Source organism: Hemicordylus capensis, chromosome 2, assembly GCF_027244095.1.
Source record: "Hemicordylus capensis ecotype Gifberg chromosome 2, rHemCap1.1.pri, whole genome shotgun sequence".
NCBI classification, from domain to species: Eukaryota; Metazoa; Chordata; class Lepidosauria; order Squamata; family Cordylidae; genus Hemicordylus; species Hemicordylus capensis.
Genome location: NC_069658.1, coordinates 167,809,494 through 167,833,138, shown reverse-complemented (window position 1 = coordinate 167,833,138; position 23,645 = coordinate 167,809,494). Strand labels below are relative to the sequence as shown.

Here is a 23,645-nt window from a genome sequence, read left to right as displayed (position 1 = left end):
CACCTGCAATTAATATTTTTCAAGCATTAGGTCTAGGGTGCATATACCGAGTATGGGTTTATATCTCTCTCTCCTTCAGAGAAAACACTCTTGGTAGAGCTTGAAAAAAGAAAGGTGTACAATACTGGAAACACCACCAATGGTTTCATGCAAAATGAACGCTGTGTTGTGACATGAGAAAAAGTTCAGGGTAGTATCAGAACAAACACACAGCAAGTTGTCATGCAGAGCAATTCTATAAATAGCTACATTTTTTTAAAGGAGGGGAGAAGATTGGAGATGGAAATAAGAGGACAGTAGTTATTTATGGGGGGGGGGGAAGAGTGTCAGTAATAATGTACATAAACCTAATTTTTCATCCAGAAAAATAATGGTTATATTTCAGAAACACCACAGCATGGGCAAGAATTGCACAAGAAATCAAGACATTTCATGCAAATGTAAAGGCAGAAAAATGACTAGCTGGGCCTATTAAGAGTTGTCATTCCTCATGCTCGCTGAGTGGATTCCATGTGAACACTGTTCCCTCTAAGGCGTGCGCACGTGTAGGCGCTCACAAGTTCTTGGATGTCTGCTCAGTTCATTTTAGATCCCACTCAGGTTGAATCAGGAAGGCCCCATTCTGAATGCAGGTGCGCACATAATGCCTTGATTCTGCCGCCCAGAACAAAACTCATTCCGCACAGAGATGAAAAAATTAAGAGGGACCACTGCATGTGAACCTAGCTTTGGGAATGCATGCTGCCTGCTCCTCTGCCCCATGTGAGTCAAAAGTATTTTACTTCCAACTGTGGTTGGAAATAAACCAAGATCAGTCGCAACATCCAAACTGACCAATATTGGTTTATTCCAAGTAGAGTGCTTGCATTAAACTGAAATCTGGAACCCATTTCAAACCTTGGATTCAGATCTCAGTTTATTTCAAGCACTCTACTTGGAATAAACCAATATTGGTGGATTTGTAAGTCATGGCTGTTCTTGGTTTGTTTCCAACCACAATCAGAAGTAGAATCTTCCAGCTTGCATGCTTCTGAGGCTAGGAAACATTGTGTGGAACTGAAATTGGTTCCATATGATGTCTGAACCTACACTGTACATAGATGCATGGCCTTAAACCAGGTCAGACTACTGGTCCATCAGGTCAGTATTGCTTACTCTGACTGGCAGCGGCTCTCCAAGGTTTCAGGCAGGAATCTTTCCCAGCCCAACCTGGAGATGCCAGGAATTGAACCTGGGACCTTCTGTATGCAGAGTAGATGAGCTATTCCCAAACTGTGTATGAGATTTTTTTTTCCAGGATAGAAGGGTTTACCCTGGTGCACTGATGAATTTATAGCTTGATGAAATTATATCTCATTCATACAATAGAGTTTGAACCTAAGACAAGTGGACATAGAATTGTCTACTGGGATCCTTCTCAGGTTTCCCTAGCTAGAAACTCAATGAGTCCAAGCATTTTCTAGACACCATGGAAATCTTTTCATTCAGACGAACATCTAACAATCAAGAAAGATGTGGTGGCTTGCTTTCATTTACCATATCTTGCAGAAGTGTTTTTAGTCCCAGTTATATTTAAGGAGTGTTGTGCCACCAATGGTAAATCCCTCCTGTATTCTACCAAAGAAAACCACATGGCTCTGTGGTTGCCAGGAGTTGACACCGACTCAACAACACAACATTACCTTTTTGCAACCTGAGCCTTCAGGAATAAAAATGATTAAAAGTCAGAATCCATGAACTAGCCTTGTTGGGAACTGCTTGCTAATTATGAGAATAATTAAAAGGCCAGTTTCAGAGACCCTCTGTTTCCAGGAATGCTGGCAAACAATAGCTGTATGTGCACTAATCCTTTAACTCATGTACACAAAAATATCTACTTAGAGAATAATCATAGGTGTGTTCACTAGGTTGCGCAACTGTCTTTTTAAGATGCAATGAAACTGATAGCACACAGACTAGCTTCAGTAACAGGTCTAGAATGTTAAGAAAATGGGTAAACAAACATGAAAATATTAAAGAATACGGTAGCAATATATAAGAAATGGAAGAGGGAAAGTTTTAAAATGCTAAAACAAGATTAAGGAACTTGTTCCAGAGCAGAAGTCTACAAGGAATTAGTGTACAATAATCTAAAATATTTTATGGCCTGGCCCAATGTTCGGAATGGGGCATAGAAAACTACACAAATCCAGTGTTACGAACGGTGGCATTAAGAGTTTAAATAAAATGTCTATACCACTATTCAAACACCTAAAAACAGTTACAAAATTAGTAAAGGCAAAACAATGTAAAGCACTGCCAACTTTGTAAGGAACATGGGACTTGGTAAAGTTGTAATGAGTGTTATCCAGTTTTTAGGGACTTTCCTCCCATCATTTCCAAGAATGCTCTTTCTCAGGCCCCTAAGCCATTTTAGGGGGCTTAGGGGCCAGAGTGGAGAGGACTGATCCCTTTAGTGAGCACCATTCTGCGCATACAAATTGTTAATTTATGTGTTTTAATTGTCAGAAATCTCCCAATATAAAATGTGGCCTAAAATAAACCAAATAAGTTTGAGCACAGCCTATTCTAAATAACTCACTAATTAGCTTGACTTGATGGACATGTCAATGCTTATTTTGACAGGATTATCTCCAATTGTGAATTATTTTGAATGAATTATTTATCACAAAGGATCACATAAGCTTAATAATAAGATTTGAAACAGAAAACAGAGCATTGGTTACTCACTGTGAAGGCTTCTTCTGGTTGCTGAGGTCAAGGTCATCTCTACGGGTTATCCTCATCAAATGCTCGAGGGGCAGGACTTAAGTTAATTAGTTGAAGAAAGACCCAGGCTGAGGAGGATGACCCCACCCAGTTCTTACAAGCCCAGTAGACTGCAGTAGAGAAGGTATTACAGGTAGAGAAAAGGGGGCAGTGAGAAGGGAGACCCCCAGTGTTCAAGTCTGCAGGTGGCAGCTCCCTGCTACGCCGAGATCAGGAACGTCTCCCTCAGACGCAGTCCAGAACAGAACGGGTGGGTCGAGATGGCCTTGACCTCAGCAACCAGAAGAAGCCTTCATGGTGAGTAACCAATGCCCCGTTCTTGGTTGCTGGGGTCAAGGCCATCTCTATGGGACATACCAAAGCTGTACGTCTCGCAGGAGGGACTGGACTAGACTAATCCTGGGGGAGAGCGCTCTGAAGAACACGTCAGCCAAACGCTGCCTGGGCAGAGGCAAAGGTGTCCAGCTTGTAGTGCCGCGTGAAGGTTGATGGATTCTTCCAAGTCGCAGCCTTGCATATCTCATGCAGAGGAGCGTTTGTAGAGAATGCAGCAGATGCAGCTGCCGCTCAAAGTGGAATGGGCTGTGAGCCTAGCTGGGGGTCGCAGTTGTTGGGATTCATATGCCGAGACGATGCAGGCTCGAATCCATCTGGCGATGGTAGCTGAGGAGACCGTCTCACCCATGGAGACTGGTAGGTATGAAATGAACATAGTCTCGGATTTCCTGAAGGAAGCAGTCCTTTTTATGTATGTTTTAAGGCAACGGCGGACGTCCAGCTTATGCCACAGTTTTTCTTGGGCATGTAGAGGGCGTGGACAGAAGGTAGGTAGGAATATGTCCTGAGAGAGATGGAATTGTGACAGGACCTTAGGTCTTAAAAAGGGGTCAGGGTGAGGCGGACAGAGTCCTCTGCAAACACACAGAAAGATTTATGAATAGACAAGGCCCGTAGCTCTGACACATGTCTGGCGGTAGTAACAGCCACCAGGAAGGCTAGCTTGAAGGAGAGCATTTTGAGAGAGATTGATTTGATAGGTTCGAACGGTGTCCGCTGCAGAGCCCTGAGAACGGTGTGTAAATCCCAAGAGGGAAAACGGTGAGATGTTGGAGGTGATAGCAGCGCCACTCCACGGAGGAAACGCTTGAGGAGGGGATGGACAAGCATAGACCTGCGAGAGGTGCTGGCAATCAAGCCGATCAGCGAGGCTGCTTGTCTCTTCAAGGTGTTGGGCTTGAGCCCCTTATCCAGGCCCTCCTGGAGGAATAGTAAAAGGTGAGTCATAGAGGCTGTGCCCTTCTTGATATGATGGTGGGAGGACCAGCGTAGAAAAGCTCTCCAGGTGCATTGGTATATTCTGTTAGTGGAGTTTCTGCGTGAGGCCAGGATAGTAGTGGAGAAATTCTGGGGGAGCCCCTCCTCCGCTAAGATCCTCCGCTCAGTCTCCACGTGGCTAGCTGAAACCAACCTGGATCTGGGTGGTGTACTGGTCCTTGAGATAGGTGGTCAGGGAAGGCTGGGAGGTGCCAAGGTTCCGCGATACTGAGATAGAGAAGCTCGGCAAACCAATGGCGACGGGGCCAGTGGGGTGCCACCAGTATCACCTCTGCCTTCGAGGTCCTGATGCATCTGAGGAAGCGCGCTAGGAGAGGGATAGGTGGAAAGGTGTAAGGACCCCCGGAGGCCAGGTTGCGGACAGGGCGTCTGTGTCCTCCACGGTCAGGCACAGAAACCTCGAGATGAACCTCGGGAGCTTTGTGTTGATGGGAGCTGTGAAGAGGTTGACCTCCGGGGTTTCCCACCTGCATGTCAATTGATTGAAAACGCGGGGGTGAAGTGACTGCTCACCCGGAAGGAGGTCCTCTCGGCTGAGCCAGTCCACCAGAGAGTTGAGGCCGCCTTTGACATGATGTGCTGTGATGGAGAGGAGGTGTTCCTCTGCACACGAGAGTAAGAGGGTCGCCTCTTGATGTAGTGATCTGGACCGGGTGCCCCCCTGTCTGTTCACGTGGGCCTTTGCCGATTGTCTGTCTCCACAAAGACATCCTTTCCCTGGGACTATGTCCTGGAAGCTGGAGAGCGCCAAGCGAATGGCCCTCAGCTCCATCCAGTTGATGGAATGCTTCTGCTCCGAAGGAGACCATCGGCCCTGAGTGGAGTGTTGAAGACAGTGGGCTCCCCATCCCCTGGTGCTGGCATCCATGGTTACTATCAGGCGTGGATAAGTCCATGTATCATTTGCCCTGCAGGATGTTCTGGGGTGCCAGGCACCAGAGGAGGGAGTGACGTACCGCTGAAGGAAGGGTGAGCAGAACTTGCCTCTTTAGAGATATGGCTGTCTGGTGAGGCAGGAGAAACCACTGGAGGGTTCGAAGATGGAACCTGGCCCAGGGAACAGACTCAAGGGTGGCGACCATGAGGCCCAAGATTCTTGTGAGAGACATCACGGGTACTGCATGGGAGTCCAGTGCCTGTCAGATTTCTGAAGTCAGGAGCAGAAATCTGTCGTGTGGGAGGAATAAACGATCCTGGTGAGTGTTGATTATAACTCCGAGATGGCGAAGGCGATGTGCAGGGACCAGTTGGCTTTTTTGAACGTTGATAATAAAGCCGTGGCGCCGTAGAGTGAGTAGGGTAGTCTGCAGATCGACGGAGGCCAGCATCTTGGAGCGAGATTGCAGGAGATTGCAGTAAGTACACTAAGGCCCTGATCCCACACAGGCGAAGGTTCGCCAGGAGCGGGGCCAGGACCTTTGTGAATACCCTGGGGGCTGAGGACAGCCCAAAGGGAAGTGTGGTGTATTGATAATCGATGCCCGCATACTTGAATCTCAGGAGGGATCTGCTGTCTTGGTGGATCGGGATATGGAGGTAAGCCTCCTTCAAGTCGACTGATGAGAGAAGATCCCCATGATGTAGGGATTCCATGATGGCTCTGAGCGTCTCCATCCGAAACCTGTTGTACCGCACCCACTTGTTTACAAATTTTAGGTCCAGCACCACTCAGAATGAGCCGTCCCTTTTTGGCACTGTGAAGAGAATAGAGTTAACACCCCTCCCCACCTGGTCCTGAGGAACCCGCTCCATGGCTCCGATCTCCACGAGGTGTCGAATTGCGCGGGTCAGGTTTGAGTGTTTGGTAGAAGAGTTTGAGCGTGGGGTAGGTAGGAATCTGGGGGAGGGGGGCTGTTTATTCTGTAGCCTCGCTCAATCACATTGAGCACCTATTTGTCTGTCATGGTCTGCTCCCAGGCATGCAGGAAGGCGGAAAGGCGACCTCCCAGGAGCGCCTGGCCCAAGTCATAGCTGTTGCTTGGACTGTTTCGCCTGAGAGGAAGGCTGTCTATTTCCCTGGGTTCTGGCAGGGAAATGCTGCTGGTTCCAGGTTCCTCGCTGCAGCTTGAGGTCCTGATCCCGGGGCCTGTAAGAGGCGCGAAAGGGCAGAAAGGACTAGAAGGACCATCTGAATGCTGGCTTGTCTTGTTTGCAGGGTACGGAAGGCATAGTCTTCCGCTTGTCAGCGGATTCTACAAGGACTTCTTGAAGGGCAGCCTCCCCGAAGAGTTTCTTGGCGTTAACCTTAGAGGTGGCGTCCGCTTGCCAGCTTTTAAGCCATAAATGCCTCCTTCCCATGACTGATGTGGCAGAAGCCCTAGAAGAGAATCTGATGGCATCGAAAGTGGCGTCCACCACAAAGGCCTGGGCCTTCTGCAACTTAACCAGCTGCTGTCTAAAGCAGGGAGAGACCATCTGGGAGTCAGCAAGGAGGTCATCGATCCAGAGGAGGCTAGCCCTGGCAGCCATGGATGCAGCAGCTGACGCCCTGGTAGCATAAGAAGAGTTGTCATGTACCCGCTTCAGGGCCATTTCTGCTTTCTTGTCAGACAGATCTTTGAGGGAGACTTCTCCATCTCGCAGCAGCAGCAAATTTGAGACCAGCTGAGCCACTGGCGCATCTGTATTTGGAGTTTTCAGAAGAGATGCTGGTTCCTGTTGAAGAGAGTAAAACTGCGCCGCTGCCACCATGGGCTTGCGTACCAAGATGGGTAAGGCCCATTCCTCCCTAATGCTCTCCATGAAACAGTCAGGCAAGGGGAGAAGCATGTCCTCAGGTTTTGCCTTGGGAAACACTAAGTCACCCTTAGAAGCGGGAGTAGAGTCAGGTTGGATTTTGGATTGCGAGCCTATAGTTGTAAGGATTTTAGTCATTAAAGGGTTAAAGTCTTCTGGGCTAGTGGTGTGCGTGGTTCGGTTCGGGGGCCATATGGAACGCCGCCGGACCGGTCCAGAATTCCGGCGGTCTGGAAGTGTGTGTGACTTTAGGGTGGTGGTGGTAGTACTCCCCCCCCCCACCGCTCTTCCCCCTCCGGTGCTGGTGCATTTAAGAAGCTTCTTGGGGCGGCAGAGTTCCTCTCTGCTGCCCCTGCCCCCGTCGTTGTTCATTAATGCCTGCAATGCCGAAGAGCTGGCGGAGCGCATGCGCCCTTTGCGGCGCACGCACTCGTCTATGCCGCAGGTGTGCGCGCCGCATACGTCACGCGGCGCGCGCCCGCAGCAGAAATGAGCGCGCTCCGCGAAGGGCGCATGCGCTCCGCCAGCTCTTCGGCATTGCAGGCATTAATGAACAATGACGGGGGCAGGGGCAGCAGAGAGGAACTCTGCCGCCCCAAGAAGCTTCTTAAATGTACCAGCGCCGGAGGGGGAAGAGCGGCGGGGGGGGGAGTACTACCCCCCCCTAAAGTCACACCCCCGCAAGTGCCGGACCATGCTGCGTCTGGACCATGCACACCACTATTCTGGGCCAAACAGGTGTTGAGAGACATGAGAGGGTTCAGGCCCTCGCCCCCTGACCATTCGCCCGCCTCCTTATCCAAAGGGGTAGTTGGTGTCTGCGCCTCTTCTCTTGAATCCATCGGAACCTCCTCCATGTGGGAGCCCCTGCCAGAGGCCATAGGTATGGCATACTGCAATGGAAATGCGGGCTTGCGCTTTGAAGGGTCTGGATCCCCAGAATCCTGATCTGAGAGTTCAGATGAGTGAGCCCTGGTGGCCTGAGGGGAGGAGGCCTTAGACTGTTTTGATGAAGCCTTAGTGTGCTTCCTTTTCTTTTTGGCTTTTTTGGTGGAAGTAGGGGGGGCTGGACTCAGAGGCTGAGGAGTGCGTTCCAGTGCCCGAGGGCGGGAGATGCGCGGCGACTGGCTCCCCTTCGGACGGCACTCTGGCAGCCGGTGGGGGCGGCAGTGGAAGGGACAAACTGGGCACTCTAGTGCCCTTTGGAAAGTCCCTCTTCGGCTTCCCAGCAGGAACACAAATATGCAAAGGCATTCCTGATAGCTCCATATGGGGGGGGGGAGGAGGGAGAAGTGGGGAGACAAACAAAGGAAGAACAATCCTTTTTTTTTTTTTTTTTGCAGGAGAGGTAAGCAGAAGGAAAAAAAGCAATAGTAGGCACAGGAAAATAGCAAGGTAGAAAACTGCGAAAGGAAAAGGCTAGAATAAACGGCGAGAGAAGAAAGCCTGCCTGGAGCTACGCAGGACTGAAAGAACTGGGTGGGGTCATCCTCCTCAGCCCGGGTCTTTCTTCAACTAATTAACTTAAGTCCTGTCCCTGGAGCACGTGATGAGGATAACCCGTAGAGATGGCCTTGGCCCCAACAACCGAGAATTTGAGCTTCTCTTTATTTTCTAGCTTCTGAGCCTCCATATCTTACTAGCATCGTAATTCCAAATATTTGCAGAAAACTAAAACTGCTTCTCAAATAAAACAGACATAGTCAGCATTATAACTCGAGTCTATAGAAAACAAATACTTCTCTAACCTTTGTTGTTTGATCTCTGCTGCCATCATCAACCACTATGACCTCATATGTGAATGCAGGATCTTGCTTCTACAAAAAATAAAAATGAAACTTGTGCATTTGGCCTAGCATCATATGCTTTCTCACCATGTGGACCAGAACACCAGTGACTCTTTCATACCTGCCTCTTTTCTAGATAGTCTAAAGCTTCATCCATCATTGATGGTACTGTAAGGGAAAAAAACCATAAAATAAAAAAATCTGGTTTGAGTAAAACTATACTAGTGAAAAACAGTTAAAGTCAAGATAAAACACTGTTACACAGAGACAGAGACAAAACAAGGATTGATCCTTACACCGTTCTTCCTCATTATAGCAAGGTACAACAACTGAAAGTTCACATGTTGGAGGGTCATGGATGCTGGGCACAGATTCCTTCTTGTCTTCAGTAGTTAGAAAGAACTTTTCATCATCATGTCGATTAAGATTTGGGGTCTTTACTGCAGTTATATGTGCAATAACAACGATCTGGAATGAAGGAATAAAATTTGCAGCTAAGGTCTAAGTTCACATAACATTACATTAACATAACAGCATTTTCAAGGAGAAAATCATTTCAAAATAGAAAAGCAAATCACACATAGTAAGAAGAAACTCAACAACCAAGGAAAGGCAGCTATCAAGTAAAAGCAGTGGAGCCACAAAACAAAAAACTCATTAAAATAACTGGAACACAGCATTTTTGAGCTCTTGTAGAAATTGCAGCCTACATCAGTGCCTTGTGCTTTTGCAAATAAGATTCCACAGAAATAACTTACAGTGCAACTCTACACATTTACTTAGAAGCAAAACTGATTTCACCAAGTTCAATGGTACTTACTCCCAGGTAAGGCTGTTCAAGACTGCACCTTAGTGCAGGCACAAACACACCACAAACATTTCCATCAGGCCCTCAAAGCTGTAGCCCACCAAGGACCTTGATAAACCTCCAGTTTGTGACCTATTTGTTTCAAATTGTGTCAGAGAATAGGAAGTCCATGCATTTTCCCAGGACTCTTATCGGCAGACAGGAATCTACCTATAAGGCACATATAACATATAAGTGGATTCTGAGCTGTCGTTCTTGAGGTCAGCCAAGTGTGACACTGGCCAGGGGCCTGGGTCATCAGAGTCCCATGCCCATTGCCCAACCTCTTGAAATAAAAACGATGGTGGTTATCACTGAGAAGTACTCTGAGCCACTGCTGCTGACAAAGTAAGCCTCCTGGAAACCCTTGTGGGGGCTTAACTTAGTGGAGGCAGCAGTGGGCAAAAACATATCTCAGCAGCCATGGTGGCTATCCTCTATTTTACCAATAATGTGGTGGTCCTGACACAGAGACTATTGATTATTGATTTTAAAAGATGGCAGCCTCTGAGAAGCAATCTGGGACATTGCTGCCCCTGCTGCTAAGATAAAACTTGAGGGGCCCACCCAAGGCACTTGCCAGTGAACTGAAGTTAGCCTTGAGGGAAACATTGAGCTGTTTGTTCAATTTCAGTCTCTCAGAAAAGCTGGGAAGCAAAAGACGTTATGCTTTGTCCCCAGTCCTGCCACTTTAGTGAGAGAGAAAAGAAGCAACAGTGGCTGGAGTCCATACATACTGTATGCTTCCACAGTGGACTTGGGTCTTGCAGACATGGATACAAATTACTGAATGGTGACTTTTCATGGTAATCAGCTATGCCAGCTGCTTATAAGCACAAGGTCATAACAGTAACTGCTTATTTTCTAGCCAGTTGCCACAGTGAATAAGGGAAGCACCACAAAGCACAACTCTGCTATGGCAGAGGGGTTTTTAGCCACAAAGAACAACGATAAGGGGGCAGTTTCAGTGAGGTTGCCACTCTGATTACAACCTACAGAAAGCTCTTGGCAATCCGCTTGCAGGGCCTGAAAGAGCTTCTGCTATTAAACGCTGGGAAGAGAGCAATATCCCGGCTAAAGGCTGCCGGGAAGCCAAGTCCTCTGACCCTAAGGCGGTTGCGGTGGGCGAAAGGGCACTTTGCACGTGCTCATAGCTGCTCTTTCCTTTCACTCGTTCCCAAGCCGAACCCATTGAAAAGAGTCGAGAGGCTAAGTCCTGGCTCATATGGCCAAGAGATGGGGCAGGGACAGACAGGGAGGAGGACAGTGGGGAGGGGACCCGGTTGTTGCAGGGCTAGTCATGCTGCCTGCGCCCTTCTCCTCAAGCGGTCTAGTACCGGAGCTCCCTCTCACCAGACCCAGCCCAGCGACTGCCAGGGCCGCCAGCCCCTCGAGCAGCCACAACAGCTCCATCGCCTGCCAGTTCCGCCCTGCCCTGCTCAGGTGCCGTCAGCAGCCCAAAAAGACACGGAGGCGGAAGAATGCAACATCTAGGACGCCAAGAAGGGACTAGAGAGCGCCACAGTCTCACTTCCGGTGTGAAGTTGAAAGCCGCTACGGAGCGGGCGCGCCGAGTGGGGACGCTCTACCCTTTGGCCTCTCTATTGTGGAAACCCTTTGGCGGGGCGGGGCAAACCTGGCTCGCGCCCGCTGTTCAGGAACTTCAACTCCCACCATCCCCAGACACAATAAATTGTAGGTGGGGGTGACGGGAGTTGTAGTTCGTCAAGTGGTTCCAGGCTGGGAACCACTGATATTCTAATCGCGATAGTGGGCGCGTTTTTCGGTTTTTGCCGGAAGTGCACGCTAAGTGCTCTTCTCTCTGCCTGCTGTCTCGTGCTCCCCGCCTGGCCTCAGTATCGTCCTCTACGGCTGGCGGCCCAAAGCTCCCTCTGTCCGAGTAGTCTCCCAGTAGGCGGCCCGCTGAGGTGACGCTGATGGCGGCAGCTGGGGGATTCAGGTCAGTGGCGGCTCCCTTCCGTTCCCTTCCTGCGGGAGCTTGACCGGGCTCCTCTTCAGTGTCCCTGCTTTGGACACGCGGTAGTGGTGTTTCGATTGCTTACAGCCTGTGCAGGGGCTCCCCTCTCCGCCAAAGAAAATACTTGAGCACAATTAATAGCTGAGCAGCCTATGGATGTTCTCTGCCACAAGATCTGGTGGCGATGCCTTAGATGGCCTTTTTCTTAAAAGGTAAAGTGTGCCGTCAAGTCGATTTCGACTCCTGGCGCCCACAGAGCCCTGTGGTTGTCTTTGGTTTACCATTGCCTCCTCCCACGCAATATGAGATGATTCCTTTCAGCATCTTCCCAGCGGGGATTCGAACCCTTCTGCAGGTTAGTCAAGCATTTCCCTGCTTTGCCGCTTAAGGGTCATCCCAATTCCAAGAGGATTGGTCTGCTTGCTGGCAGATAAAAAGTGGGGAAGGGCTGTTGTTTTCATGGTCCTTTTGTGATCTTTTTCGAAGCATCCAGTTGATCCCTGTGGAAATCAAGATTACATGATCCCTTGGCCTGATCTCGCAAGGCTCTTATGCTTGCTGTAACTAGAGCAAACCTCATGTATCTGGGATTAGGTATGGCCCCAGAATTCACAGGACATCGATGCAAGTAATACAATGTAACAGTACTGTAGTAGTCGCTAGCCGTCTAATGGCGCAGCAGGGAATTAACTTGCCTAGGGAGCAAAAGGTTGCTGGTTTGAATCCCTGCTGGTAAAACACTTATATCGGGCAGCAGTGTGGGATGCAAAAAGTCTCATTCTGCATGGGAGGAGGCAGTGGTAAATCTCTCCTGTATTCTACCAAAGAAAAGCACATGGCTTTGTAGTTGCCAGGAGTCAACACCGACTAGACGGCACAACTGTAGTAGTAGAGGCACCTAATGGTGCAGAGGGAAGGTAACTTGCTTAGGGAGCAAGAGGTTGCTGGTTCGAGGCAGCAGCAATATAGGAAAATGCTGAAAGGCATCATCTTGTACTGCGCAGGAGATGGCAGTGGTAAAACCCTCCTGTATTCTACCACGAAAACCACATGCTTCTGTAGTCACCAGAAGTTGACACCGACTCGACAGCACAACTTTACCTTACTGTAGTAGTGGTGGTGACAGCCAACAACCTGGATGGCTTTAAGGGGTTTAGATAAATTCATGGAGGACAGGTCTATCAATGGCTACTAGTCTGAGGGCTATAGGCCAGCATCAAGCAAGATGCTTCTAATTACCAATTGCAGGGGAGTAACACAGCAGGAGAGAGGGCATGCCCTCAGCTTTTGCTTGTGTGCTTCCCGGAGGGATCTGGTGGGCCACTGTGTAAAACAGGATGCTGGACTAGATGGGCCTCCTTGGGTCTGATCCAGCAGTGCTGTTCTTATGTCCAGCCCCCAGAACTCCCAAGAACTCCCGTTTTGCTCAGCAAGGCAGAATCCCCAGGCATCAATGAGGAGTCGACGTTTGTGACTTCTGGGGCTCATGATACTCATTTAAGAGAAGTGGTGCTTAACAAGTCCATCTGTGTAGTAGCCTCTGAGCATAGCTCATTAATGAGCCTGGGGAAGGACAGTATAGAGAACTAGTATGATGTCTTTTCTAGCACATTTATGAGCTGCACACTCCTGGGGTGACCTTTGTATTTGAGGACCCATAGCCTGAAACTTCAACCAGAAATCGAGAAAGGGGAGAAACAAGAGACAAAATGTCTTAATCTTTAGCTTGCTTGTGCACTTCCCAAAAGAGTAGAATGTGCACTAATATAGAATGGTGATCGATTTTGTTTAATCATTTCTGCCATATTCAAGACCTGCTGTGTTTTTAAAAAATTGAATTTGAATCTGGGTTTGCAGAAAAATTGCAGGAAATTAGTTTACTGGAAATATTGGACTAAACCGTGCAATCCTGTGGGTGCTTACATGGAAGTAAGTTTCACTACACTGTGTGCAGTGAGATTTACTTCCAAGTAAGGCATCATCTCATACTCTGCGGGAGAAGGCAATGGTAAACCCCTCCTGTATTCTACCAAAGAAAACCACAGGGCTCTGTGGGCGCCAGGAGTCGAAATCGACTTGGCGGCACACTTTACCTTTAAGCATGCATGGGATTGCAGCCTAAACAGAATGTTTCAGAGATACCTCCGTATAATATCTTCAGGGAAGACCTAAAAAAGCTCTGGTTTAGAGGATCACATTGCCATTATGCTGCATAATGGGGTCATCCTCCCTCACTAACTCGAGTCATGCCATTATATATATAAAATCTCTTTTCAACAAACAAGTTCTTACAGCTTGGGGAGTTTCATATAGTATCCTAATAGAAATAGGTGCACACCTCACGACTCTTTGCCTTAGAGCCCCTTCTCTTTCCTGAAACTTCGGGATGTAATGTTCTCTCACTGGGGAGTCCACCTCTTCAACTATAATACTCAAATGATGGAATGTCTGAAAGCTTAGATTTCATGTTCTGCATTACTGAAAGAAGGCTTTGGGAACAGAATTATGTACCAGACTCTGGATGATGTTTTTGTAAAACATTTTTCCCTAATTTATTTTAAACTGGTTGTGTTTCAGAACTGTGGAGCCTTTGGAATATTACAGGAGATTCTTAGTAAGTGCAAAGTGCATTCCCCCCCCACCCCTTTTTATGTTTGAAATACATACCTGCCGACATGGTATGGAAATATTGTCAATCTTTCTTTGTTTAACATGAGGTGAACTACAGTGGCCGTTGGATTAATTTGGATTTGGAAATCAAATGACACTTGATTTTCCAGCCTCTTTAAGGGAATTGAATAATCTCCCTAGGAGTGATGGGGAGTAAGATGGTGTCTTGTCATGCCTCTCTCGTCTCTAAGATGGGCAGACACCGTGTATGGCTGTACTGTTTGAATTGGGTGTATGCACTTAACATTCAGTGTGTGAAGACCCAAAATTGCATTGTCAATTTGCCACATGTATGCACCACCTGAAGTGGCACAGCAGGGAAATGCTTGACTAACAAACAGAAGGTTGCTGGTTCGAATCCCCACTGTTATGTTTCCCAGGCTATGGGAAACACCTGTATCAGGCAGCGGTGATGGTAAACCCCTACTTGTATTCTCCCAAAGAAAACCATAGGGCTCTGTGGGCACCAGGAGTCAAAATCGACTTGACGGCACACTTTACCTTTATGTGGAATATATCACATTGTCTTTACGTGTATTGGGTTTTACATCCTGTTACACCTATGTGTGGATAGTCAAGATGGGCATCTATGGTGAGCAGAGTAAATTAAATTAATCTCACTCCCCCACAGCATTTAGACAGAAAATCTGAGAGAAGATTATCTGTACTCGCTCTTTGTGATGGAAATTATATTTTGGAACCCTCCTAGAAGCAATTCTATGTGGCAAAAAAATTAATAAATCCCATACTAGAACATCTTCAACGGTGTTATATCTTCCATGGAACAGTTTGAATAATGTATTAGTTCATAAAATGAATAAATAGCTGATACAGTACCAGTCAAATTGGGCAGTTTCAAAGTTGTAATTAAAAATTTTTTCCAGATGACTATGCCTTGAAAGCATAGATGAATATAAATGGGCATGCTAAAGTTAATATAATTTTCAGATGGGTCATATTAAGTTTCATACAAAAGATCTTGAATTCAGTAATGCTGTTGCAAACATATCTATTAATTAGCAGTTAGCGATGGTAGAATTTTGCTAGAAAATCCAAATTGCATCATTTATCAGGTGTGTATATAAAAATGAAAACTGTTAATTAATTTCATGTTGGTTTGCATATTAATCGGTAATTGAGCAGATATTGCTCTGTTGTTACAAGTGGCCTTTCTAGATTGTCAGCTGGTGGAGGTTCCTCTGTGGACGGAATGGAGGAAGACTCTGTATTTGGGCAGTGGAAGTTCTCTCTGTGTGTGAGAGAGTGACTCTGAACTGTAGTCATTGATGGATTTTTATCTACTAGTTGGTTAATTGTAGAAGTGTCTTAAGCAGTTGATTAAATATATATATATTTGCATTAATATGAACAAATATTCTAAAGAAAAAACCCACCTTTGTTTTAATTGATATTCATTCATGTCACAGCCCTCATCAACTTCATATACCCATATTGAGAGGGAAGAGGAGAATGCCTCTTTTACTTGCTGCAATTTCTGCAAGTACTTGTATTAACACTTAAAAGGAGCTGCTCTCCAATTTATCAGGGTTATTTGTAATTGACCAAAGGGTTTTAGTTGATTAAGATAACCAATTATTCAACTTAATCTTGCAAACCTACTATTTGCCCAAAATGCCATTGAAGTAGTTGGGTCCATGGAGATGTTTTAGCATTCACGGTGTGTTTGAGAGCTATTGACATTGAGGGTTCCTGAAACCCAGAAAAGAATCCATTTGATCAACAATATGATTGGCTCTCAGTTTTCTGTTGTATATTGATCTTTGAGCCTGGTTTATTTATTATCTATAGCACCATCTATGTACATGGCACTTTAAAATTGATGAATGGACACGTTCTTGTCTTGAGTGAAATGCAGTCTAGAAATAGACACAAGGGAGATAGCAGAGAAAGGGGAGCTCTTCTGTTGCAGGCTGATATATAAATAACTGTATACTTTAATTTGTGTGTCTGATCTTGTTTTTTTGTTTTAATTGATGATCTATTTTAGAAAGAAAATTGTCGGCCTGATGGAAGGGACCTTGGTGAATTCAGAACCACAACTGTCAACATAGGTGAGTGTTTAGTGTGGAACAGCTCCATAGGAAGCATAAGAGGTGGAGACACACAGGTAATAACAGACCTTGGTCATCATGAAGGATGATTTCTGCCAGGAGCAGGGCAGGCAAGCATTGTTCTGTTAATTCTCCTGGACTTCTTGGAAATTTTTGTTACTATCATTCTTGATAAGCTTTTTAGGTAGGGAATTGTGTGCAGTCCTCCTGTTTCTATGTGGATGGCCAATTCCAGAAGGTAGCACAGGAGGACTACTGTTTGGCCTTATGGCATTTATGCTACAGGGTCCCACGGGGTTCCATTTTGTCCCCCTTGCTTTTCAACATCTTGAAAACAGAGTGAGGTCATCTGAGGAGTTAGAGTGAGATGCCATCAGAATACTGATGACACTCAGCTATAATTCTCCCTCAGTGGAGCAGTGTATCTGGTGATGGGTTGTTCCTCCCACTCTCCCAAAACAGGGCCAATCAAAATCTTCAGCTCATCTTTCTCTGCCAGTGTAGGAAGTCACCCAGCGTGGGTTATGCCCCCTACTTGCTCCACAAGGCAGGACAAACAAATCTGAAGAACCTTAATATAGCCCTTGGGTGGGCAGTCCTCAGTTTTTTGTCCTGCCTCTGTTCCAGTGAGACATCGTCACTTAGCTCTATTGTTTTTGTCCTGCAAATGCTTGGTTTGTCTTTTCCTTGTTGTGTTCTTTCCCTTGTTTGTCAGCCCAGACTTCTGCTGCCTTTATCCTGGGGGTTCCACCTTAAAAAATAATAATTATTATAAGTTTTCTGTCCCCACTTCTCCCTCCTTTCCCCCCTGCCCGGTTCCCACCTAGCCTCCATTCCCCTCCTTTCTGTGTCTTCTGCTGCCCCTCTGACTAAATGTCATAGAAGAAAAAGCAGAAGAGGGGCGGTGTGCTTGCTCTGCATAGCAAGCAAGCCCGGCACCAATTGTTCCCGCCAAGGACTCAGGACCCACAAACAGCCCAAACAACTTTGGAAAGGGCATGAGGGAGCATAGCTGGTGCCACAGGCCACAGCGGCTTTCCCCTCTTAATGTCACGGAAAGAATGAAAGAAGAGGAGGACTCCGGGCGTGACTCCAGCTACTGGAGCTCCCCCAGCCACAGCCTCCACAAAAGGAAATAACATGCCCACTCCCAACATGGGCACAAACAGAGCATATTGGAAGCCAGCGAAGGAGTGCCCTCGCAAAAATGAAACCGGGTGGTTTTGGTGACATGCTCCCCCTCTCCTCTGTTCTCACCGGCCCAGAAGAAGCCAGGCCTCCTATGCCTCCTATGTCCCCCACATGCAGACCCATGCTCTTAAAACAACAAAGGGGCTGGACACCTAGAGTGGAGAGAGCAAGTGATTTGGAGGAGGCATGTGCAGAGAATAATTCATCCTGGCTTGCAGACCCCCTGGAGGACAGCACCAAGGGAGACATTGGGGCTGTGGGACAGGAGGTGGTTGCTGAGGATCTACCAGCTGTAGGTGAGCTCGCTCCTTGTTGCAGGGAGTGGGGAGGGGACTGCACCAATCTCAGTTGGATCTATACAAAATCCACTAGAGGGTGCAGAGAACAGAGCCTCCCAGGGGCCATCCAGTCTGCCTCCTGACTGGAAAAGCTGGATGCAGGATGCCATCCAGCAGACTATTGTGGCCATTTTATCTTCCCAGAAGGAATTGGTGGAGCATAGGAGGAGCAGCTCATCTTCCTCTCCCTCAACTCAGGCTGAATCTGTTAAAAAACTTAAAACCTCAATGAGCCTGAAACATAAGAAAAGTAGAGAACCCAGGTCCTTGGAGGATTCAGGCAAAGATTCCCTGGACCTTTTCCACCCCATTGGGCACAAATCCCTCATGGCTGGTACTGTGTCTATTCAGGATTCCTCTTCAGTTGAAGAAGGGGAAATATCAGGCGATAATGCAAAAAACCCTATACTCAATGCTTGTTTTTAATGGAGGATTTTCAGTTGCTCATTAACCAGTCCATTGCAGCCTTAGGCTTAAAATTTAGAACAGGAACCTGTGGTCTCCAGGGGTTCTCTTGTTCTCCCCAAACCCAAGACACCTAAGACCAAGTCTATCATGGCCGAAGGGTTCACTGATACTATACATGAAGGATGGAATGTGCCCTCTGCATCCAAGCATGCTTCCTCTTTGGCTAACAAGTTTTATGCATTTGAGGATGAGACTCTAGAATTGCTTAAAGTCCCCCTTACAGATGGGCTTCATGGCCCTCCTCAGTGGAGCAGAGGTCCCAAAGGATGGGGACACTACCCTCAAGGACCTGGCTGACAAAAAGGTGGAGGCAGCTATTCAGAGAGCTCACGAATCTACTTCTATGGCTATTAGGGCTGGCACCATGGCCTCCCTTGTGTCCAGAACATCCTTGCTTTGGATTGATGAGTTATTGAATGATCTGCCTGCTGATCCTGTTAAAATGAGACTCAAGCTCCTGAGACTGCAGAAGGCTGCCGCCTTCACGGTGGATGCAACTCTGGACAATGTCAGATTCTCTTCCAGGTCTGCATGCGCTAGTATATCAGCTAGACACAATATATGGCTAAAATATTGAGAAGTAGACAACATCTCCAAGTCTAACCTTGCAGCTGTACCTTATGTGGGGTGGGGGGAGCTGTTTGGGGATGAAGCTCTAAAGCAGGGGTGGGGAGCCTTGGCCCTCCAGCTGTTTTTGAACTACAACTCCCACCATGGCTGGGGATGGTGGGAGTTGTAGTTCAAAAACACCTGGAGGGCCAAGGTTCCCCACCCCTGCTCTAAAAGATGTCTTGGTGGAGACACAAGAGAAGCACAAGGCCTTGCCTTCATCCCAGAAGCAGGAGGACAAGGGATCTAACTGCAGTTTCTCTCAATCTTTTAGGGCCTTCCGCCCATTCTGTCACACAAGGGAGTACCCCAGTCTCATAGGCCTTATTGGACTAAATCTAGAGTACAGGGCAGATGACATTTTCCTCCCCAGAATAGATCCTCCTTCACAAGGCCAAGGGGCCCAGGCAACAATCCTGATGGTCCAGGCGCAGCTGTGGGGGGCCGCCTTTTGGACTTTTGTCCTGCCTTCAGGCAGAAGATTACTTGGCTTCCACAGATCTAAGGGAAGCATATCTTCACGTCCCTACTCACATGGAAAGCAGAAAGTACCTACGCTTTTGCTATCAGGGAGCACATTACCAGTACAGAGCATTGCCATTCAGCCTCTCCTCTGCTCCGAGAGTGTTCATGAAGGTACTGGTTCCACTGGTGGTTCATCTTCACCTTCAGGGCGTTCACTTACATTGTCACTTGAACAATCTGCTCATTCAAGCCAGAACTCCGGAAGAGTTAAACTTAACAATGCAGAAAACCACTCTTTGTCTCCAACAACATGGCTTTTTGGTCACCGAGGAGAAGAGCCACTTCACTCCATCCCAGTGTCTCCGGCATTTGGGGTTGGAGGTGAATACTTGGGACCACTGTCTGTATCTTCCTCAGGACAGGGTGCAGGTGCGCAGGGGTCTAGCAGGGGAACTGGCATCATTGCAGAGAGCCCAGGTGCTGCGATTGTCCAGACTTCTGGGTCTAATGGTGGCTGCCATGGATACAGTTCCCTGGGCCAGGCTCCATCTATGCAGGTTACAATGGTTCCTTCTGCCTTATCAAATGAACATTGCATCAAAACAGAACAGATGTGTGAAGCTTCTGGTTTCTCTCTGCAAGGTGCTGGTCTGGTGGACAGTTTCAGAAAACTTGACCAGGGGGAAGTCCTTCCTGGAACTGCAAAGGATTCTCATCACCACAGATGTGAGTCGCTCGGGCTAGGGGGCACACTGCCTCAACCACAACGCACAGGGCCGGTGGTCGGAGGAGGAGGGCCGTCACAGCATCAACTAGCTAGAGCTGCTAAAAATTCAGCCCATTTGGCGCTGCTAAAATGCAGCCCATTTCTGCAGGGAAAGGATGTTGTGGTGCACATAGACAACATGTCTACGAAGGTGCACATCAACTGCCAGGGGGGCACCAGGTCTCACTCTCTTCAGGCATTGGTGGTGAAACTCCTTTCCTGGGCAGAGTCACATCTGGAATCCATTTGGGCTCATCATGTGAGTGGGGTGTCGAATATTCAAGCGAGCTGACTGAGCCAGCAAGAAATCTAGCCAGCAGAGCCTCTTCACCTACACGTGTTTCACTGGTTGACATCCTGGTTGGGTGATAGACCTGTTTGTGTCACCAGAGAACACAGTTACACAGATTTTACTCATGGTTCCCTGCGAGTGGGGTGGAGATGGTGGACTCTCTATTGGTCCCTTGGCCTCTGTTGCTGCTGTATGTATTTCCGCCGGTTCCTCTGCTGTCGTGATGTCTTCACAAGCTTTGTTTGTTCAGGGCAACTCTTCTTCTGGTGGCACCATTTTGGCCAAGAAGACCGTGATTTTCAGAAATGGTAGCCATGGCAGTGGAGGGTCCTGTCAGTTTACCAGTAAGGGTGGACCTGCTCTCTCAGGGCCTGATTCTGCCTCCAAATCCGGCATGGCTTCAGCATGGAAGCTGAGAGGTCCTTGTTATGGAAAAATTGGTTGTTTTCAGTGGTCATCGACACAATCCTGGCTTCTAGAAAGGCTTCCACCACTTGGTTCTGCAGCCATGAAGTGCTTCTGTCTAGCAGCCCAGAAGGTCATGGAGATCCTTAAAGTGCCCCTAGTGGATGCAGTAGTGGCCCTAGTCACTGGCACAATTCTCCCCAAGAATGGAGATGATTTACTAAGAAACCAAGATAAAAAATGCCAGGGGGTGTAGTGATTTTCGCAGACCATTTCGTGGGAACTCTTCCTTGCATCAATTTTCCTTTCGTCCAAACAGGTCCTTTATTCGACCTCAGGGAAATCAATACAGAGACAACACCAGAGACAACCAAGGTCAGTCCTTTTGACCTGCCTGGCGTCAGCCCTGGAACAATTGTGGCAGAGGAAACAACAGATTCCAGTCCAGAGCTTTTCCCAACACTAGTCAACAAAATCATAAGCAATGATGCAATTCTGGTGGGGGGCAGACTTCTAAATTTTTCAGAGGCCTGGGTGGCTGCCTCTTCCGATCAATGGGTTCTTCGCACTGTTCGCCAGGGGTACACCATGGATTTTGTGACACCTCCTCCTGATTTTTATTTGGTAACACCTACACCCAAGGTTTGGTCAAAGCGGTCAGTGATGGATCAAGCTATCTAGCATCTGCTGGATATATGAGCTATAGAACCCGTACTGGTGACAGAATCATGTGTAGGTGTCTTTTCATTGATCTTTTAGTGCCCCCAAAAGATGGCACATGGCGGGCGATCCAGAATCTAAAGCGGTTAAACCGTTATGTCAGGAAAAGATCTTTGCGCATGGAATCTCTGAAGTCAATCAAGGCTGCGGTTCGACCAGGGGAATTTCTGGCGTCCATCGACCTATCCGAGGCATACCTGCATGTGCCAATTCATCCGGAACATCGCCGCTTCCTGAGGTTCTCTTACAATCAGAGACAGTATCAGTACAGGGCTCTTCCGTTCGGGCTCTCCTCAGCACCTCGGGTATTTACCAAGCTGATGGTGGCAGTCGTGGCACACATCCGTACCCAGGGTATCCATATCCATCTGTATTCTGACGACCTGCTTCTTCGTTCATTGTCCCGGGTTTTAGCTACCTGGAATGTGCAGCGGTCTGTCCAGATATTGGAGGAGCACAGTTTTTCCATAAACCGTCAGAAAAGCCATTTACAACCGTCTCAGTGCCTCCAACATCTGGGAGCATTGTTCACCACTCGGACGGCCACGGTGTCCTTAACACCAGGAAAAAATAATCTCGGTCATCGCACCGTTGCTACACAAACGCAGCTGTCCTCCCATGATTCTTGCTCAGATCATGGGAATGATGATAGCGTCCCTGGAGTGCACGCCTTGGGCAAGATGGCACTCCAGGACTCTTCAGTGGGATATCCTGCCCTTCCAAATGGCAATTATGGAAAAGAAGCATTTGAAGATCCAATTGCATTGCAAAGTCAAGGCTTCGCTCCAGTGGTGGCTGTCGCCGGCACTGGAAAGAGGTCTGTCCTTGGAGACATCGGACAAGCTGATTGTCACTACAGATGCAAGTCTGTCCGGATGGGGAGCTCATTGTCACATTCACCACGCTCAGAGATTGTGGTCCCAAGCAGATCTGAGGAACAACATAAACTGGCTCGAGTTGAAAGCAGTTCGCTTGGCACTTCTCCACTTTCAGGACCTGGTAGAGGGAAGGCATGTCCTTATAAGAACTGTCAATGTGACCACGAAGGCCCATGTGAATCATCAGGGGGGCACCAGGTCCAGGGCTCTCATGCGAGAATCAAATCTGTTATTTGCTTGGGCAGAGCAGCATTTGAGATCTGTTGTGGCAGAACACCTGAGCGGGGTAGCAAACTTACAGGTGGACTGGCTGAGTCACCAGTGGTTGGATCATGCAGAGTGGGCTCTGTATCCTGCTGTCTTTGATCAGATTGTAGACAACCTGGGGCTGCTGGTGTTGGATCTTTTTGTGTCTTGCAGCGGAGGCCGTGGATGCTTTCACTTCGCCATGGCCTCCGGGTCTTCTGTATGCCTTTCCGCCGGTTCTGATAATCTCCTTGGATGTAGCCAAGTTCTTGGCGGAGGGATCCAAACTTATTCTGATAGCCCCTTACTGGCCTCGCAGGCCGTGGTTTTTGGACCTATTGAACCTGTCAACTCTACCACGTTGGTCCATTCCTCTGAGATTGGATCTTCTGTCTCAGGGGCCCCTGCTTCATCCAGATCCAGCATGGTTATGACTCCATGCGTGGAGATTGAGCGCAGGGCATTAGAAGCCAAGGGATATTCTGAACAAGTTCAGAATACTATTCTGGCCGCTAGAAGGCCATCTACATCCCATGTCTATCAATTCACATGGTCAGCTTTTTGTGCCTGGGGTGTTAAGCACAGGGTTCACTCTCCTTCTGCAGGGGTGGTGGAGGTCCTGGGTTTTTTACAAGCTGGTCTTGATATGGGGCTTCGCCCAAACACCTTGCGTCGCCAAACTTCAGCTTTATCTTCAGTGTTAAATCTGTATGTTCCTGGATCGTCGGTTTTGCACCCTCATTATAGCAAATTTTTGCGCAGTGCTAACAACTTGGCTTCTCCTCTGGTGCATAGGTTTCCTTCCTGGGACCTCAACAAGGTCTTGAATGCTCTGACTAGACCTCCTTTCGAGCCCCTCAGGGAGGTATCTTTAAGATTGCTTTCTTTTAAGGTCATTTTTCTGGTGGCTATTACATCGGCTAGGAGAGTTTCTGAGCTGGCTGCTTTGTCGATACGTAAGGAGTTGTGCATTTTCCAGAAGGATTCTGTAGTTTTAAAACTGGATCCGACTTTTTTTACCAAAAGTGAATTCTATTTTCCATAGGAGCCAGGAGGTGGTCCTACCATCCTTC

General features: G+C 47.8%; 2 protein-coding genes across 4 annotated transcripts in view; one reads left to right on the top strand and one right to left on the bottom strand.

The window, feature by feature from the left end:
• Positions 1–11,023, bottom strand: part of ALG5 (ALG5 dolichyl-phosphate beta-glucosyltransferase) — a 41,002-nt gene extending 29,979 nt beyond the window's left edge. Inside the window, exons 1-4 of one of the 3 annotated variants that reach the window (XM_053301200.1) lie at positions 10,828–11,023; positions 8,924–9,095; positions 8,749–8,795; positions 8,589–8,657 (exon numbers count right to left, since the gene is read on the bottom strand). In XM_053301200.1, the coding sequence (XP_053157175.1) occupies positions 8,589–8,657; positions 8,749–8,795; positions 8,924–9,095; positions 10,828–10,887 (348 nt within the window). In that variant the 5' untranslated portion in view covers positions 10,888–11,023. Of the gene's footprint in view, positions 1–8,588; positions 8,658–8,748; positions 8,796–8,923; positions 9,096–10,811 lie in introns of all 3 variants that reach the window. The other 2 variants (XM_053301199.1, XM_053301201.1) reach the window with 2 other exon arrangements.
• Positions 11,024–11,109: 86 nt separating this feature from the next.
• Positions 11,110–23,645, top strand: part of EXOSC8 (exosome component 8) — a 28,364-nt gene continuing 15,828 nt past the window's right edge. The window contains exons 1-3 of the mRNA XM_053301202.1: positions 11,110–11,434; positions 14,030–14,066; positions 16,131–16,194. Of these exons, the coding sequence (XP_053157177.1) occupies positions 11,412–11,434; positions 14,030–14,066; positions 16,131–16,194 (124 nt within the window). The 5' untranslated portion in view covers positions 11,110–11,411. The remainder of the gene's footprint in view (positions 11,435–14,029; positions 14,067–16,130; positions 16,195–23,645) is intronic.